Source organism: Sesamum indicum, linkage group LG2 (genome assembly GCF_026168435.1).
Source record: "Sesamum indicum cultivar Baizhima isolate 11 linkage group LG2, ASM2616843v1, whole genome shotgun sequence".
In the NCBI taxonomy this organism is placed as follows: Eukaryota; Viridiplantae; Streptophyta; class Magnoliopsida; order Lamiales; family Pedaliaceae; genus Sesamum; species Sesamum indicum.
In genome coordinates this window covers 11,274,695-11,293,393 of record NC_142658.1, presented here as the reverse complement: position 1 = coordinate 11,293,393, position 18,699 = coordinate 11,274,695, and the positions used below count along the sequence as shown (strand labels likewise).

The 18,699-nt window shown below is 35.8% G+C and overlaps 2 protein-coding genes across 4 annotated transcripts; both read left to right on the top strand.

Moving 5' to 3' along the window:
• The first annotated feature begins 671 nt into the window (after nucleotides 1-671).
• LOC105155484 (putative E3 ubiquitin-protein ligase RHG1A) lies at nucleotides 672-8,479 on the top strand. 3 transcript variants are annotated; one of them, XM_011071363.3, is made up of 6 exons: nucleotides 672-1,024; nucleotides 3,127-4,945; nucleotides 7,268-7,321; nucleotides 7,605-7,703; nucleotides 7,781-7,924; nucleotides 8,008-8,479. In XM_011071363.3, the coding sequence occupies exons 2-6, from the start codon at nucleotides 3,215-3,217 to the stop codon at nucleotides 8,137-8,139; spliced, it is 2,160 nt and encodes a 719-aa protein (XP_011069665.2). In that variant the 5' UTR covers nucleotides 672-1,024; nucleotides 3,127-3,214; the 3' UTR covers nucleotides 8,140-8,479. The 3 variants fall into 3 exon arrangements, with proteins under 3 accessions (XP_011069665.2, XP_020554454.2, XP_011069666.2); XM_020698795.2 differs by lacking the exon at nucleotides 672-1,024 and adding an exon at nucleotides 1,318-1,716; XM_011071364.3 differs by lacking the exon at nucleotides 672-1,024 and adding an exon at nucleotides 1,319-1,716 and having other exon boundaries at nucleotides 7,271-7,321.
• A 4,445-nt stretch (nucleotides 8,480-12,924) lies between these two features.
• LOC105155483 (putative serine/threonine-protein kinase At1g01540) lies at nucleotides 12,925-16,208 on the top strand. The gene is made up of 7 exons (XM_011071362.3): nucleotides 12,925-13,818; nucleotides 14,185-14,289; nucleotides 14,448-14,570; nucleotides 14,670-14,840; nucleotides 14,936-15,065; nucleotides 15,158-15,367; nucleotides 15,855-16,208. The coding sequence occupies exons 1-7, from the start codon at nucleotides 13,184-13,186 to the stop codon at nucleotides 16,017-16,019; spliced, it is 1,539 nt and encodes a 512-aa protein (XP_011069664.1). The 5' UTR covers nucleotides 12,925-13,183; the 3' UTR covers nucleotides 16,020-16,208.
• Nucleotides 16,209-18,699: the final 2,491 nt, after the last annotated feature.

Below are 18,699 nucleotides of genomic sequence, written 5' to 3'. Positions count from 1 at the left end.
ATTGTTTGATCTGCAATAAGTCAGTTTTAAGTCAATCAAGGGTAAATATTAATTTTTCATTCAGTTTTTTTGTTAATACCAGCAGATTCAGTTAATTTTGACTAACGGGAGACTTATTTATTAGACGGAAGCAAACATCAAAAGTGTTAGATGTAATTTTTCAAATCGTATAAGATTTACGTGTAATTAAAACCAAAACTTTAGAAATAAGAGTGTAATTAACCCTATTTTTAATTACATCAGAACCATATTCGTTGCGTATTTTTTTCATCTCTATTTATGTTTACAAAATATTCAATACTATATCTGATCATTTTAAAAATTAGGACACAATTAATACATCCACTTACGTGTCGAAATGACCATACGGCACATAATTCGTGCCCGCTTTATGCTTACATTTGTCAAATTACACAATAGCAAGGGGGGAAAGTCGAACATAATTTTTTATTTTTTATTTTATTATATATTTTATTTCAATTAACGTATATATATATTACGTATACAAAAATTATATTATTTATTTTATTTAATTTCTTTTATGCAGACGATAATGGTATATATATAAAATAAATAAAAATTAAAATAAAAAATCCAATTGGAGGCAAAGCATATATCCCATAACACAAAGAATCCAATTAAGGCAAAGAATAAGAAGAATATCCCATTCCCACCTATCACCAAACACTCATGAAAACCCAAAGAAACCAAAACCCTCTCATCAAAGAGAGGTAAAAATTACCAAAACACGCATACAAAATCTACTGACGTTAGACTCAAAAAAAGAAGAGTGCAAAAACATGCATGTGATGATGCATAGCATGGCCGCATAGACAAGGGACAGGTGCTTGGCGTGAGGATTTTGATAACCCGCGAGCAGAAATCCAAAGGAAAAGGAAAAGGGAAAGGGAAAGGAAAAGGGTTTTCATTTTTCTTCCCAATTCCCCTCTCCATTCGGCGTGCCCTAGGAGAAAGAGTTGAATAGCAGGCTCAGATTGACAGCGAGGGGGTGAGGAGACATTTGGTGAGCCAACCTCCTTCCCTACGTGACCCCATAGTAATTACTCTCGCTGTAGCGGTTTTGTTTTCGCTTTGGAGTTTCGACCCGAAATTTATTTTTCGTTTCCGTCGCATCAGTGGAAAGTGGTGGGAGGAATCCATCGTTGCTTGACTTTTTCTTTTTTGGTTTTCGAGAGAAAATATTTATGGGCATTAATGAAATTTTAGAAGTTTTTGCTTTATTATAGTTATTATTATTATTTTGTTGGAAATTTTCGGTGCCTATCTGTGCATAGAGGTGTGAATGTGGGTGGCCCTGTGGGCTATTGGTGAGGTGTTTTGAGTAAATTAAAGATTACTGTCCTCATTAATCCCTCCACCCATCTCTCAATTTCATACCACACCACCCACCATTTCATTCCATCTCATCTCTCCTCATCCCGGGTTTTCAAACTCTTTTTTTCTCTCTCTATTTTTTTTTTCTTTTCTGTGTGTAAAGAGGTTTGTGTTCACATCGTTCCCTTTTTTCTCAATTCTTCTTTGTATGAAGGAAGAAAAGAGAGGTGGGGTGGGGAGTTTTTGATCGTTGCTCAGAGTTTGTGGAATTCTTCCTTGCAAGAACGGATTTTTTTTTTCTTTTTTGAAAAAAAGAATTTGTTTTTGCTATTTTCAGGTCTTGACTTTAGATCTATCGCTGTATCTGCTGCTCCTTGGCTGGTAAAAATTCACGGATTCTTTTATCCATGTATTAATGTTCGATTAGACCATTGTTGTAGCTGTTTCTGTTTTTTTTTTTTTTTTTTTTTTTGGTGGTTTCTGTGACAAAAACTCGATCTTTTTTGGTGACCTTTTCGATTTTGGTTTCTGGGATTTACCTGCTATCCTGTGCTACCCTGTCTTTCCGCCTCCGATTGTGTTTTTATTTTTCTTTTCTGGGTGGGTTTTGGAATCTTTTCCTCCTTATCTTTTCTTTGGGGTAAAAAAAAAAAAGAGCAACTGGCTGTAGAACTTATAAATCTATGTCTTTTTTCTTTAAATTATTTTCTGGGAGAGATGTTTTGATTTTTTGTAGGTGATTCAAGACTGAATTTGTCTCAGGAATTTTTCTAAACTCGAAAATATTTTTGTAGCTTTAGAAAGGTTTTATCTAGCATCAGTTCTCTTTGTTATTCTCTTACTAAATGAAGCTAATACAACAATCTGGTGTATTTATGGTCAATGCTTCTGGGTATCTGGCTGTAAGTGTTGAAGTATTGATAAAGAAGCAGTTTTTTACCAAAGCTGAGCTTTCTTTTCTTTTTTGGTTCCTTTTACTCCTTTGTTTTAGCTACCTTCAGTACAATGTTGCTGTTTGGTTGGTGATGCTCCTTGCTCACTTAACTTTGGTGGGAAATTCATGTGTGTTAGTTTTGTTGCTTTAAGTTTTTAGGACTTACGAGAAGGATATAACTGGCTCTTTCTTACTGTTGAACATTCAACTATTTACTTAGTCAGAAATTCAGAGTTTTGTCTATCTCAGGTGAGATTAGGGCAATGATAATTCCTGTGGCCGCAACCAATGATCTTTTTATACCATTGCTTGAGTTGTTCAATGGGCTTTTTTGTTAAATTTGAAATAAAACTTTTGGGTTGATATGGCTGAGAGATAGATGATAGAATGTTTGTCTTAATCACTAATCTCTCAGTTTGATACAATGTGAAGACATGAAATCAAGATAATAATGTATTTATTCCAAGTGCTGGTAGTTCTATAGAAAGGCTTTGATGGTGACAAGAAATTTGTTGCTTCAGTTATCTGCTTGAATGAACAAATGAGAATCTAAGGTCTCCGGTGCTTGCTTGAACTGTATGACATCTCAGCTGACACTAATTCAGCATACGGCAGGAACTATAGGTCTCACAAGGACTTTTCTTAAATTGTAGCATTCATGACATATGTCCTACTCTGGACAAAAGTTTTAGATTGAAATGGTTCCAGATCATAGTTTTTACTAATGCATGCACCATTTTTGTTTTACTATTCTTTAATGGTGCATTCTATTCCCACCTATTATGCTCATTGTACTTCTGTAAACTTCTGTAGTATCAAAGGTTGACATTTATTAATGAGTTTAGCTGTCCTGGCAGGGTTGCTGAAGGGCAGAAGTGCTCATATTCTGTCACCCATTTATCGGAACTGTTCACGAGTACTTAGATAAGTTCAACTCTAGCCCTAATGCAAGGGCATAGGAGTTCTGTCAGTGCCTTACCTGAAAATCTAAGCTTTGATCATGGCTCTACGTCAAGTGATGCTGGCATAGATTCTCAAGCACCCTGGAACAGTATGCAGACTTCTGCCCAAAATCGGCTACCAGAATACAGGATATCATCAAGTGAGAACAATGTCCAATATCTGCAACATGTAAGGCCTGAGGGACGGAACGCTGAGTGGAGTTTAGGTGAAACTAGTTCCAGTGCTGCACAGCATCATGGTGACCAAAATGAAAGGAAAACAGAACATACATGGACCTACTGCTCTCGAGCTTTGGAAGAACAGCAATATGAACCACCTAATAATCTTTCATCGGATAATGTTGACGTAAATTTAAATGGCAACCAGACTATAAATGGATCATTTCTTCTTCAGCATTCTAGCTCGAATGCCCTTCCTCAGGATCTCAATATGAGTTTTGAAGATCAAGAGGATGATGAATGTCAGGTAGTTGAGCGTCCCAGTGGGTACATATCTATTGGATCATCTAATGAGCAGATGCGATCAACTGGTAGTTCCTCTGATTCTTTTAGCATGTCTTCTGGATGCGGTGGATATGTGATGGAAGATAGTGAGGACAGGCCAGGGTGTTCCTTGGATGGTCGGCGCATGTCATGCAAGAGAAAAGCACTTGAAGTGCATGGGGGACAGCCTTCTGGAGTGGGAGGTTCAAATTGTTTCCAGAATACTGAAAGAAGTCAATGGCATACTGTACCAGCTGCTCAGGTTGCTTCTGGCAGCATTAGTATGCCAATGCCAACAGCAAATGACCCTGTCATTAATAATGTGACTGTGCAGGAAAATCCAAGGCTTAGGCTTGGTGTTGGAGGCGCTGCTTCTGCAAGTCCTTTCTCTTTGACTGCTTCAGGAAATGCAGAAAGTTCTCGCAGAAATTTCCGCTTGCGCATTCATGGATTACACCAGGAAGATCCTATACCGGACAATCCATTTCCAACTGAGGCTCATGTTGGAAATGTAGATGTTTCATCTTCCCGTCATTCTTCAAGATTAGTTCTTCGTAATCGTCCTTTTGATTTGAATCCAGCTCCCCCGGTGGAAAATGGAAGCCTTCATGGGCGGTCAGTGCATGTTCCTTCTGTGCGTCGAAACCATCAATCTCGGTGGGGTGGAGCATCAAGTTCAAGAACTAGCAGCTCATCTGCTTCTACTATTCCCGACGAGAGGAATTTTCCACTTTATGAAGAACCTAGACCAAGATATATTCCCAGAAGCATTTCAGAACATCCCATGTTTCTTCCTGCTAGTGAGATTGGAAGTTCATCTCAAAATCCTACAACTTGGAACTTGGCTAGTGGGAATAACAGTGTTGCTGGAAATGTCGCATCTACTTCTCGGGCAGGCCCTAGTACAGGAGCCAATTCTTCTTCACCTAGTTGGTCGCATCGGAGTTGTCCACAATATCCTCGGAGACTATCAGAAATTGTTCGAAGATCTCTGCTGTCCTCAGCAGCTACTGAGCCTGGAGGTCAGAGCAGTAATCGTGCTGCACGATCAAGTTCCTCTGCTATCTCTCAGGAGATTGCGCTTCCACCTGGACCAGATAATCATGGTCACCGTGCTTCAAGCTCAAGGTCAGCATTGTTGGAGAGACATCTTGATGGTGCTTTTGGAATACCTTATTCTTTTAGAACTTTGGCTGCTGGAGGTGAAGGAAGAAGCAGTATAATGTCTGAGGTACATCTATGTCTTTTTTTGTCATTTCAGGGGGGAATAGTTATTATCATGGTTGATAGTCACTGAGTTTGCATAAAACTTCTGTTTTCTCTGATGATTGACATTGCTTTTTATGCTTGACTGGTTGACTTGGATTCAGAAATGTCATGCTTACTGTGAAGTACCTAGCATATGAGATGATGTTCATCACATCCACCTCTGGAAAAATTTGGAAAATATTTCTTCAAGCACAAGCAATCTCCAGAATTTGGTTGTTTTTCTTTATCACGTCAAAGTTTTCTTCTTGGCGATACATGGATGTGGATGATTTCATGTTTTGCTTCACCTTATGTACCTTATGGAAAATTACCTCTGTGATTGTTGATATTGTCATTCTAATTGCTTGCTCAGTTATGATATTCTCCACTCCCCCCGAACATGGTCAACAGGTCAGACATCATCCTCAATGCTAATGGAAAATTAAGTGACTCTTGCAAAGTACTGAGGCAATTTAGGAAACTATGATTGTGCAACCTGTACTTTTTGCGAGACTCTTTTAGATGCTATCGATCTGAACAAACGCCCAAAGTGGAGTTTCTGTATTAAATTGGCACCGATAGAAAATGTATTTGCTGCAGATTTTTAGGCCCGTGGTAGTAAATGTGGGACTTGTTTAGGCTCTTGTCATTTGACCCGTCATCATAGAACTTGCAGGCTTTTTGAAACTTGTGAGCAAAGACCAGACTGAAATCAACAAGGGGTTACCATTATCTACCGACTGTTACCAGAATTTTAGGGTAACTGGTACTGCTGAACCTAATTGACCTGAATACTAGACTCCCTCTTGTTGAACTAAAGTATTAGTATAGAAAGCTGTCCAAGACACAGAACTCTTCCACCTCTCTTAGTATTGAATCTAACTTGCCTATGGCTTGGTATTTTCATATTGGCTGCCTTTTTTGTCAAGTTAGTAGGCCTTATCGACACATTGCTATTTAATGATTCGAATAGGGTTCTTGATTTATGTTTCCTTGAAGTTAAAAACTTTCCGTGTAGATTAGAAGTGATTTTTAGTTGTAATGTTGCGCGCTAGGTTTTGATATTATATCCATGAAATTGACTTTAATACTTAATTCTTAAAAGCTGTCCATGTAGATTGAGGAGCTTTTGTTTGTAACATTAGGCCCTCGAATTTGGTACGACATCAAGTAGCGTTCTTGATTTATGTTTCCTTTTAGTTAAGAACTTTCCATGTAGATGTGATTTTTAATTGTAATGTTGCGCGCTAGGTTTTGATATGATAACCATGAAATTGGCTTTAATACTTAATTCTTAAAAAGCTGTCCATGTAGATTGGGAATTGATTTTTATTTGTAATGTTAGGCCCTTGGATTTGGTATGACATCAAATGATACTAAAGAGATTTATTTCAAATGTTTCTCCTTCTTATTTGGCCCCATAAGTGGAACAAGTATGTTACTTCCCTGAACAGAAGCTTCTGCATTTCTTATAGCCACAGAACTCGAAAGGAACTTGTGTGTATTATAAGGATGAGGACAAGCTCTATAGAAGAAGACTATTGGACGTTGGTTGATTAGAGGTTGGGATAGTTAGACTTTTAGGCCCCTCATCTTAGTCACTCTTTTAAATTAATCCATCTAATGAAATCCTAACTAAAAATTAGTCAGTAGTCCTTCCCTGTTTCAACAAATTTAGTAATTACTCTCAACTCTCGGTTGATTGCTAATGGAGTTGCACATGTGTCGGCAACTGAAATTATTAGATATTTTAACTTTAAGGGAACCAAGCTGTAAAAGATTTAAATATATAGTGCCAAACTGGTAATGTTTTCAATGGTTGTGTGTTTTGTACATGAGCAGTTGAGGTGTCACAAAATTAAAATGGCAGCACATTCTGCATAAAAATGACAAACCGAGGAGCTACAGGGACTAAAATTTTATCGGTGGCTAAGATGAATCACAATAAAGTAATTGGCCCGTCGAAGGTCTATTAGAAGCAAGGAGTACTAATGTTCTGCTGATTTCTTTGTACTTCAACTTGATGATTCTATGGTCTTTAAACGCTCACTCTTTGGAGGAAACATTGTCAGATTGTGCTGTTGACAGCAAGTGTAATTGTGCTTTACTGGAAATGATGAGTTGACTTTTGCTTGAAATATACTTTCTTAGAGACTTCTAGTATCATTTGATACAAACTTAATCATCCTTCAGTTTTCTTTTGAGCCAGTTTTGCAACTCATGTAGATAAGTTGATGATTTTGATTTATTCCTTATACGACGAATCTTTACAATAACTATGCAACTAATTGTTTGCTGTCTTTAGCAGATACGCCATGTCCTGGATCTCATGCGAAGAGGAGAGGGCCTGAGATTTGAGGTTTGCTATTTCTCTTTTCTAAGAGCAATTATTGTCGAGAGTTACATTTGTAACAGTGGCATGTATAAATGTGTTTGCACGAATTAGTTAATTTAATTGATTGGCAACCCATGTTTTAAAGTTTCTCCTATATTTTCATTCCTTCTTTTTGGCAAAACCCTCTACAAGCCCTTTCACCATTTCCCCCCTCTCTTTCCCAACTGCAGTTATTCTCTTGCTTTGTACTCTTGTGACATGTTTGTTTCCCCCCAACTTAAACATCTATCTTCGTTGTGCTTGGTAGGATGTGATGATCCTCGATCACTCAGTCCTTTTTGGACTTGCTGATATTCATGATCGACATCGGGATATGAGATTGGATGTTGATAACATGTCTTATGAGGTGGGGATGCGGCAGTGCCTTTTCATCTTCCTCTCATACTTTCCCAGTATTTTCAATCTCAACAGTTTTGTTTCCAGGAGTTATTGGCCCTGGAAGAGCGCATTGGAAATGTCTGCACTGGATTGAGCGAAGAAACCATAGCGAGTCGTTTGAAGCAACAGAAATATGTAGGCAGCAAAGCAGAAGACGAGGCGGAGACAGAGCCTTGCAGTATATGTCGAGTATGGATGTTTTCTTCCACTTGAAATATGGTTTAATTCCATTTGTCACTCATTTTCTTGCACTGCTCTATTATTTGATGCAGGAGGAATACAATGATGGAGAAGATCTTGGAATGCTAGAATGTGGCCATGATTTTCACACCGACTGTATCAAACAATGGCTGACGCAGAAAAACCTGTGCCCGATTTGTAAAACGACCGGTCTGACTACGTGAAACGTGGCCAGCCAATTCAAACTGTCTTGACCTCCAGTTCTATTGGGAGACGTGTTTCGCCAACTTAAAACAATGAAGGCCACGGTTGCTCTCAACTTCAAGCGGGCTTGATGGCATTTCTATGTCCTTTTTCCCCCTTTCTCCCCCTTCCTAAATTATCTTGCTCACATGTTGAGTTTAAAATGATTCTTAAAGTGAAAATAGAACCTTTTCCAGCTTTACGTTTAAGCCATCAATGGCACTAGATTATTGAAAATTCAACCTTTTTTTGTTTTTAATTTAATTTCAATTGTTGTCGAACATTTGACAATTTATCTGTCCTATGATCTTTAATTGTTTATGTTGTCTTTGCTGCACTTCTTTGTTGCGAAACAGTTGAGGTTTGGGGTGAAATTCGTACTGGAAGTCTGGATGAAGTCTGTAAGACTGCGATCCTATCTGTTCAAATAAACAGGAAAAAGCCTACTAATCTTTAAGTGCAAGACTACTAGGTGCTCTCATGCAAATTTTTCTTTCAACACCTCTTTAAAGAAATGTCTTGAAGTCAGAGCAGGGTTGAAAAATAAATCAAATTATTTCATGTTCAATTAAAATCGATCTATAAAAATTCAGTTGAAATTGATTTCTTAATTCTTCAACGAAAAAGAAATCAACACTCACTTATCTCTATTTTTCTCTCTCTATTTCTAAAACACAAAACAAAACAATTAAAACACAAATCCAAACATAATGAATTTGTTTGTTTGACAGGCTTTGAGGCTCTGTTTGAACTTAATTTGATTAGTATATAAATTATAAAATCATACTTAAAAATATTGAAGTAGTTGAACATTCATGTTTTTTAAGTTGGGTAAATAAATAAAACAAACTTGAAAACGTGTATGTAATATTAGCAACACTCGACCACAACTTGCAAGAATAAGAAGTTGCAAGAAAGCTCGATTTTTTTCTCTTTAAACTTTCATTTTCGTGCTCATCCACTCGAATACTTACAACCCATTTTGATTTTATTTTCAAATGGGCCTTCCTAATTTTAACGTTACAAATTTCAAAACTCATGTATTTAGCTGAGAAGGTCCATCTTCATTACAAAAGTTTCTTAACCAAGCCCCATGATTTTTTCTTCCATTTCAACACTTATGGCAGAATAAAGTACGTTTTCAATTATTTTTATGTTCAATATGTGAAAATTTTAAGGTGATAGGATAAAATTATCAAAATGATTTCGTGCTGGAATGAAAGTACCACCGCATATGCATAGGACTAAAATTACGAATTTTCCCTAACTCTCCTTCCACTCACGACCAAACACTACACATGATCAGCATAAAATTTTTTTTTGTGGAGTCCTCTGACGAAAACCTTGTCGATCTCTGATTGCGAAATGTTTGAAGGTATTTTTTGCTGGTTGTCCTCTATCTAAATGTCTCATTTCTCTAAAATACTTCAACCAAGTGAATGTCGTCACACTGATTGTGAAGTGAGCAACACTATTCCATCACCGTTTTTACGTGAATTGGTGTAATGGATGTATTGATTGGAGTACATCTATATGTATTCCTATGTTGAGTATCTTTGTCAGGTTGAGTATGTACTTACAACATTGTTCGTATTTAAATTATTTGATTTTTTTAAAAGAAAAAACTTTTTATACTTGTCTCTTGCGCTGGACATCATGGTTTCATTTTTGTACTGATAATCCTATAGGTTTTGGTTTTCTGAACGACTTGTATTGGATGCATGACTTGTGTTATTTTAGTTAACGCTCTGTGTATGTGTTGTTTAAATATTTCTTAAATGATTTTCCCCATTTTTCGTATAAATCACTATTGTTGAATAATGTGTTATTAGGATGTGCTAAGAAGAAAAGTTTGAGATATTTGTTCCATCCAAGAGTTTATGGTTGATGCATTGATAATATTAGTTTTATTGTAGGCGTCAAGGTGCCTTGACCTTCAACATATAGCCTAAAAGGTGCAAAGTTCCTCATTAGGCTCGAGCAATGAGAAGATTGACTAAAATAACTGACACGACATCTGTAGATAATTTATAAACCAGTCGAAACACTTTTAGGAGGTTTTGCCAATCTTATAACAAATGGATGGTCTTTCGGACACAATACATCTCCTATAATATCTCCAAGCGGCTCCTAGTAGATTGATGGCAAATAAGTTGGGAATCCACGAGTAACGGATTCCCAGATTTTCAGGTAGACTTGGCATGACTTGGTAAAATAGTCATATCTCTTTTAATATTTATTCGAATCACAAAAGATTTTTTTCTAGATGATGGCCAACTCAAAGGGCTTTCCAACGGCGTATGGTACTACACAATAACCCCCGTATCCTGCTTTGTACATTCCTATTAATAGAAGTCTTGTGTAGTCATTTGGTAACATCATTTCTCACTCTCAAACTGTCACTTATTCTCATTTCTCTCTCGATGTTTAGGCTATTTTGATCCTGTATTTTATACTTCACACAAATACATACACTTTATCATCATTTCCTACCATTATTCTCACTTTAATTTAAGTTTTCTTTACTCTTTTTTAGTAAAATCGTTACTGAGTTAATAATTAGAATACTAACTTCTGTTTTGTAGGGTTAGTCCCTGTTGATCTTAACATTTTTTCTTAAAATTCCTTCAACCTTATGGTGTGACCAAAAATTTGGTACACATCTATATTTAATTTTTGAATTTTATATACTATTCTAATACTATTCATTTTAAATTTTATAGTGCCTAATAAATTAATATTTTTAATATTTCTAACAAATCAATCACGTAGAAATATTATTTTTCATTTACTTTTTTTAGTTGAATATATTTATCATTAATGTCGAAGTAATTCAGAAACATTAGATTTAGGACTCTTAAGTAGTTTTCTTTTAATAGAAATTTATCTCCTAAAACTAATTTTAATTTATTATTATTCAAAATATTACTTAAAAATATAAATATCTTTTCACAATAAGAAGAAAAACATGAGAAAATCATACTTTCATATATATATATATATATATATATAATATAGATTGATTATACACTGTTGATGCATTATAGATCAATAATTAATGCAATAAATTGTTGTTGTGTTTTCCCATTACCCATTTATTTACATGCTAACTTTTGGTATTTAAGCTCAAAATTCTCCTCAAAGGCACTATAAGTCTGCAACTTCATGTCATACTTTTCCCCTTTTGACTAAATAAGGGAAAAATATTATTTTAGTCCGCTAAGTATGTCTAGTTTTAATTTTAGTTTGATAACTATATTCATTTTTATTTAGATCCAGTAACTTATGAAATTGCTTACTTTTAGTCCTCTAGCAGATGTTCGGACAATTTTACCCCTATGAGTGCATATGGACTAAAACTGCTTTTCAAAAGTTGCATAGGGGTAAAATTGTCCAAAAATCTGCAAGAAGACTAAAAGTAAGTAATTTCGTAAGTTATTGGACCTAAACAAAAATGGACATAATTATCAAACTAAAATTAAAATTAAACATACTTAACGGACTAAAATAATACTTTTTCCACTAAAAAGAACAAAACCTCTTTTGCACAACCACCATAAAATCAGAGAGCTTTGTCCTACTCTTAATAAACTAATCACTAAAACTATCTCCACATATATATAATCATCACCAAACTTCCAATCTACCGTATCTATACCAAATACCCCAGCAAAAACCAAGAAAGAAATACACTCCAAAAATATACAAATAAAATAAAAGAGAATACACACCACCTACCAACCATCAAAAGCAATCATTGCTATTACCTCATATCAATCCAAAATACAACCTAACAAAGAGGAAAAAGGAAAAAAAGAAGAAAGAATAAGAATATTGCACCCAATGCACATAGTGGTGGTCGGCTTGGTAGCTAATAAAAAGGTTTTTGGTTCGGGTGAAAAATGAATGTATAAAAATATGTTCATATTTGGTTAGAGAATATGAATGAGGAAAAGTAAAATTGGAGGTATAAAAGATTTCTCTAAAGCCCAATCTTGTTTCAGTTTAGAATTTAGAATTGGAAGTATTTATACTGTTAAAAAAAAAATTGTCGTACCAATTTTTTAAAATATTCAAATTTTATCTTTTTATTTATTTATTTTTCTTAAAATAAGTTGGCCGTAACACTAATTTAATATTTTTAATAAATTCATTATTATAATTTATTTTTTCCCTCTCATCCGACTTTACGATTTTTTCTGACGTTCGTGGGAGTTTGTGTGCAGCGATTACTAGTAAGATTGAAAGACTAGAAAGTAATTACTTGTAGACGTAATTAATCTATAAAAAGAACTCAATTTATTTTATTCTTGTTATTGTTGGATGCGTATTTTTATTAATAAAGTTTTTAGTTTAGTTTTTAATTTTTTGATATTTTAAATTATTTTAGTGTTAATTAATTTATTTTTAGTACAAAATAATAAAAAAATTATAAAATTATTTTTATTTGACATTCGATTTTATTGATATAAAGTATGTGAAAATATTTGAAATGCCCTTTCTATTTTCATGTTATCAAACAATTTAATGAAAAAGTATTGATTCTTTCCTCTTCCTTTTAACTTCACTTCCCCTCTCTTTTTTCACTTGCCTTTTCCAGTTTTCCTCCGCCGAACCAAACAAAGCCTAAAACACTACTTAAATTACTACTTTAGTTGTGTATTTATTACTTGTTGGTAGTATTCTTGCAGTATTAAACAACTATAGTTGTGTCCATTAATGGATTCATACACAAAACAAACTCAAGATTTATGTGTTGCTGACTATAAGCAAGGAAATGTTAGTGGGTCCTCTTCCATTTCCCTGAAGTCCCATCATTACAGCTTGCCTCAGCCACCCCCCACCCCACCCCGTCCCACCCCCACTGGCCTCAGTGTCTTCTTCTGCTACTACTCACTATCATGGTTCTGTCTTTTACGCCCCTGTGTGCTGAGCAAGTCAAATAGCCAGAAAGAAGAGAGCTTTTATGAGCTGAGCAAGAAGATAGAATTGATTGAGTGTGCTGTGTGAGGGACGGGGGAGAGAATGTCTGATGGGAAGCCAGCGTTTCTGAACGATGAGCTATCAAAACGGACCTCGATTTTCGGGTTGCGTTTGTGGGTTGTTCTTGGAATCTGCGTCGGTGCGGCGATTGTCATCTTCCTCTTCCTCATCTCTCTCTGGTTCACCTCAAGAAGGAACAAGAAGACCTCATCACTGTTGCTAACTCACAAGAATTCCGCCATCCCGAATGTTTCCAGGGAAATCCAGGAAATCCGGGTTGACCCGACCCGGAAGCCTGAGACGAACCCGAAGCTGCTCCTCCCGGCACCTGGGTCCGACCCAGTTCCGGAAGCCGACCCCGGTGAGGACCAGAGAATCCACATTGAGATTGGAAAGGGGCACCGGATTGCCTACCCCGAGAAGGTCGGCCCGGTGGGTTCAGGGTCGGGTCATGGGAGTGGTGAGGCCCGGCCCGGTGCTGAGGCGGGTGCTGCCATGCCCGGGCCAGAAGTTTCGCACTTGGGCTGGGGCCATTGGTACACTCTAAGGGAGCTCGAGGAGTCTACCAACGGATTTGCTGATGAGAATGTGATCGGGGAAGGAGGCTATGGAATTGTTTACAGAGGTGTTTTGGAGGATAATACTAATGTGGCTGTCAAGAATTTGCTCAATAACAGGTAATCTGATACAAAAAGCTTTAAAATTCTGATCTTCTGATGCAATTTCTGCTGTAATATGTGTATGCATTGAATCTCATGCAAGTGGTCTTTGTAGGATCTGTTGTAATTTGCACTTTAAATCTCATTGCATGTGTTCAAAGTGATAAATTCAACAATTTCATGGTGTGAATGTGAAATTTGCCCAATTCTTTGTGAATTCCTATACTTTTTTGCATTATGTTTTGGGATAATGAGCATATGTTTGGACAGGGAAGATTGCAGATGACGAAAGTATTATCCCTTCTAAGTCGAGCTTTTGTTTGCATGTTTGTCGGAATGATGTTTGTTTGTTGATTGAGGGTCTGAAATTGATTGTTTGTTCAGGGGTCAAGCAGAGAGGGAGTTTAAGGTCGAAGTTGAAGCGATTGGACGCGTTCGACATAAGAATTTGGTGAGGTTGCTTGGCTATTGTGCTGAAGGAGCTCATAGGTACTTCCAAACTTCAGGGTTAACTTTGTACTCTTATTTGTCTTTTGCTCTAGGAACTGACATTATGTGACGTTACCTGAACGAATGCCTTAGAATGTCAAGTAATACTAAAACTGATCTTAAAATGGATTTGTAACTTTTGGATGTCCGTCTGTCAGGATGCTTGTGTACGAGTATGTCAATAATGGAAACTTAGAACAGTGGCTTCATGGTGACGTAGGGCCTTATAGCCCTCTTACATGGGAAATTCGAATGAACATCATTCTTGGAACGGCAAAGGGGTAAATGCAAATTTGTTAATTTTCAGTTCTATCAATCTCAAGCACTTGTTGGACACATTTTTACGGTGTATAGTAACTAAAGCTTTGTGATTTCCTCAGGTTGACGTACCTACATGAGTGTCTTGAACCTAAGGTTGTTCACCGTGATATTAAATCGAGCAACATTTTATTGGACAAACAGTGGAATGCTAAGGTATCAGACTTTGGTCTGGCGAAGCTCATAGGCTCAGAAAGGAGTTACATCACCACACGAGTTATGGGAACGTTTGGGTGAGTCATCTGTCTCACGATGTAATTGTTGTCTCACTGCTACACCCCAAACAAATAGAAAAATGACTGGCTTTTGGCTGCTTGTTCTTGTCTAGCTATGTCGCTCCAGAATACGCCAGCACTGGCATGTTGAACGAGAGAAGTGATGTTTATAGTTTCGGCATTCTCATAATGGAAATTATTACAGGGAGAAATCCAGTGGATTATAGCCGTCCCCCAGGGGAGGTACGTATTCAACCATAAAGCTTAATGCATTTTGCCACCATTGGTTTCATTACTTCCGTATCTTTAAACTTCGTATGAGTCGAAATTCACAGGTGAACCTGGTTGATTGGCTTAAAACAATGGTTTCGAATCGGAATTCGGAAGGAGTTCTGGACCCCAAGTTACATGAAAAGCCTTCTTCGAGAGCATTGAAACGAACCCTTTTGGTGGCTTTACGCTGTGTTGACCCGAACGCCCAAAAGAGGCCGAAGATGGGGCACGTAGTACACATGCTAGAGGCTGATGATTTTCCATTCCGTGATGTAAGTTTGACTTATCTAATTATACAAATCACACGCTAGAGACTGCACATTCACAGTATGTATTTCATATTAACCTAGTTTACTCTTTCCGGGCATGCTCCCTCGTAGTAAGAATTTCCATAATTATGCAATAGAACTAGAGTTACAGTTATATCAATTAGACGTCCGTTCTCCCAAATTGGTGGTTGTATGTTGGTGAACATCAAATGCGTTGTATAAGTCTTTGACTTGGAAGTTCTTCTAAGGAAATTTACACATTTTCTCGCCAACTTTGAGCTGTGGCTATAAATTCTAGACTGGGCTGTGTTCTGCTGAACTAAAGTGATCACATAATAACTGCATCACAAGGACCATACAATTGTTGACTTGTATAGTCATAAGAGAGTGAACAATCATATGAAAAGCACAATAACACTTGCCATTTGATTGGTTCGATCTGGCTAAACCTCATTTGAAAATTTTCTGTTGTTTTCGATTCTTTGTATAGGAGCGAAGGGGTGGAAGGGAGCATGGTCGATCACATCGTGACAGCATGAAAGACAGGGTAGTGGAGAAGCGCATAACCGAACCAGGAGACAGTAGCGGATATGAAAGCAGTGTCCAAACTGACAGGTCTTTGTTGAGGAAGCAAGAAACCGATGAAGAACGGTAAGAAAAAGACCACCCTGTCGTCTGTTTCGCTGTCCTGAAACTATCGGTACACTGCTATCCTATGTAAATATCATCGTTTTGCCTTTCGCAATTTGAGTTACATCATAGTTGTGAGTGTTCATGCTATGTAGCAGATGTTGAGGTTGTTTTAAGTTGCACATTTCTTGAAATTGATTCGTTTGTTTGTCGATGTTTGATTTGATTCAAGCCCCCCCCCCCCCCCAAATCCGAGGAAGAAGAGAATGGTTTCTCCTAATGAAAGACGAGAATTAATTTAACCATCTCTGAGAAATTCATCGATGTAATATACACAGAAGAATTGCTGTGTATTTTTCAATAAATATCTTCTTTTTTTAGGCAATTTTTCTCTACGTTCTGGAACACATAGTAGAGATGGATTCGATTGTGTAAATTTGATCGTTTCAAGGAAAATTCTTATCCGAATCAGCAATCACAAATCAAATGTAATACATGCCATGTGATGTGATGGGTCATTTTTTTTAATTGTACATTAATTTCATAGCAAATGTATTGCATTTGTTATATAATTGAATTCAGGTTCGATTAAACTCGATCAGAGTTAGAATTTTTTTCCTCGTTGCAAATTATACCATCACACCTAATTAATAATTGTTCCTTTATTATAATAAATAATTAAACAATAAATATTAAAGTAGAGGGAAATTATTACAAAATAGATTAAATACTTAGACAAATTGATCTAGGACTTCAATTATTTGTACAATGATTAATAAAATAGCGAGAAGAGAATAATTATTTTTTTTATAATTAAATAATACCTATATATATAGAGAAAGTTTCCTTTAGATTATTATTTTAGTAAGTTGTAGATACGTTAAAAAATAAATCAAACTACTTGATACTCAATAATCAAACTACTCGATACTCAATTGGAATTGATCGAAGAAACTCATTCGAGCACGACCATCTTACTTCAGAAACCAGGCTTGAAACAACATTTTCTATTTGTTCAATAAGCTTGCCAGCTCGGCTCGATCAATAAAAGTATAATATTTAAATGATTCGAGTCGAGTTCAAATTTATTTGAATTATTATCGAATTTATATATTATGTTTGAATTCTGTTTGGTTAATGATGTAATCAAGATCAAATGAATTTTAATTGGATCAAACATGAATCGAGCTCGAATAATTTGATATTTGAAGTATATTTTGTTATTTTCGGATTAATCAAATTGAGCTCAAGTCAAGCTTGAAAGTTTTTCGAACAAATCCTTTTTTTCAAGTTTGACTTGTTAAATTTAACAAATCTAGTCCGAACAAGGTTTTTTTTTTTCCTTTTTCTTTTTATGAATTTCAATCAAGTATCGAATTTAAAAAGTATCAAATCACTTGAGCTCTACTTGTCAATTAAGTTAAAGTTCGTTCACAATCGATTCGATTAACAATAAAACAAAACTCATAAACATATTTTTTGAATTCAGAATAATGCTAAACAATAATGCATTCGTTTCGATTCGATGAACAAGTATAATGCTATTCAAATTTCTTCCAGTTTTTGGCAATCAAACTATCACAACAAGATAGCGATTAGCGAGGTATCCTTACCATTTTTCGTGAAGTAAGAGAATTGATTGAAATAAATTAAATATGATTATTTTTGTCAATCAACATCTAATAAAAACTAATAAAAATAACATTTTACGCATAAGATGGAGTTCGTACTTATGACCTCTAAAATCATAAAACCTCAATTTCGCCAACTGATTAAACATTGTTGAAAAGTATCCTAAGCATTATGTGTGGCTAATCAGATAAGTTTGAGTAAATGCTCAAATGTGCAACACCATCATGAGGGAGCACGTTTTCTTCTTTGAACGTTGAACAATATACCCCCATTAATCAATGACGACTAATTATATAAAAGTAGTTCACGTTATCACGATTTCTGACAGTGGGCCATAACTGATATAAATTAGATTGGTCCCAGAGCCCACATCCATCATCAAAAATTAAAAAGTCAAACAACAAAATGAGATGAAAGAAAGGGGCATTGTAAGGAAGAGTTGGGCGTCCTTGGCAACGACAGCTGAAGGTATGAGTGCTGAAGAAATCGTTGATTGATGGACCCCGCTTTTAATGTCAATCAATCTATGATTAAATTATTGCGACATCCGTTCAAATTACGGACTTATTTGATTAGGATGAAATCACCAAAAAAGTTATAACATTTACCTACGGTTAATTGTCATGTTTAATAACAAATAACCGTAGCAATAGTTATTGACCACAGCTATGCAACAGTTGTGGCCGTAGTTTTGTTAGGGTGGCTAAAACATTTGTCATGGCTCTCAGCCGTGACAAATAATTTTATCATGATGGAAAAATTAATTTTTTATATTGATTTTATTTAATCATAGTTAATAGTAGTAATTTACTATGACTTTCAGCCATAGCCACTAATACTGTAGCTAATAGTAATTTTTTTCCAAGTGAATGCAAGTGTATAAGAGACAATGGAAGTGAAAAATGAGTATATAAAAATAAGTTTGATGTTTAGTTAGAGATAATAGATAGAGCAGAAGTAAAGTTCGACGTATATGAAATCCTTCCGAAGACTAATTTTGTTTTCGTTCAAAATTTGGCGGATAAGTGAATGTATAAAAACTAAAAAGTCAAAAAAGTATGTATTTTTTTTAT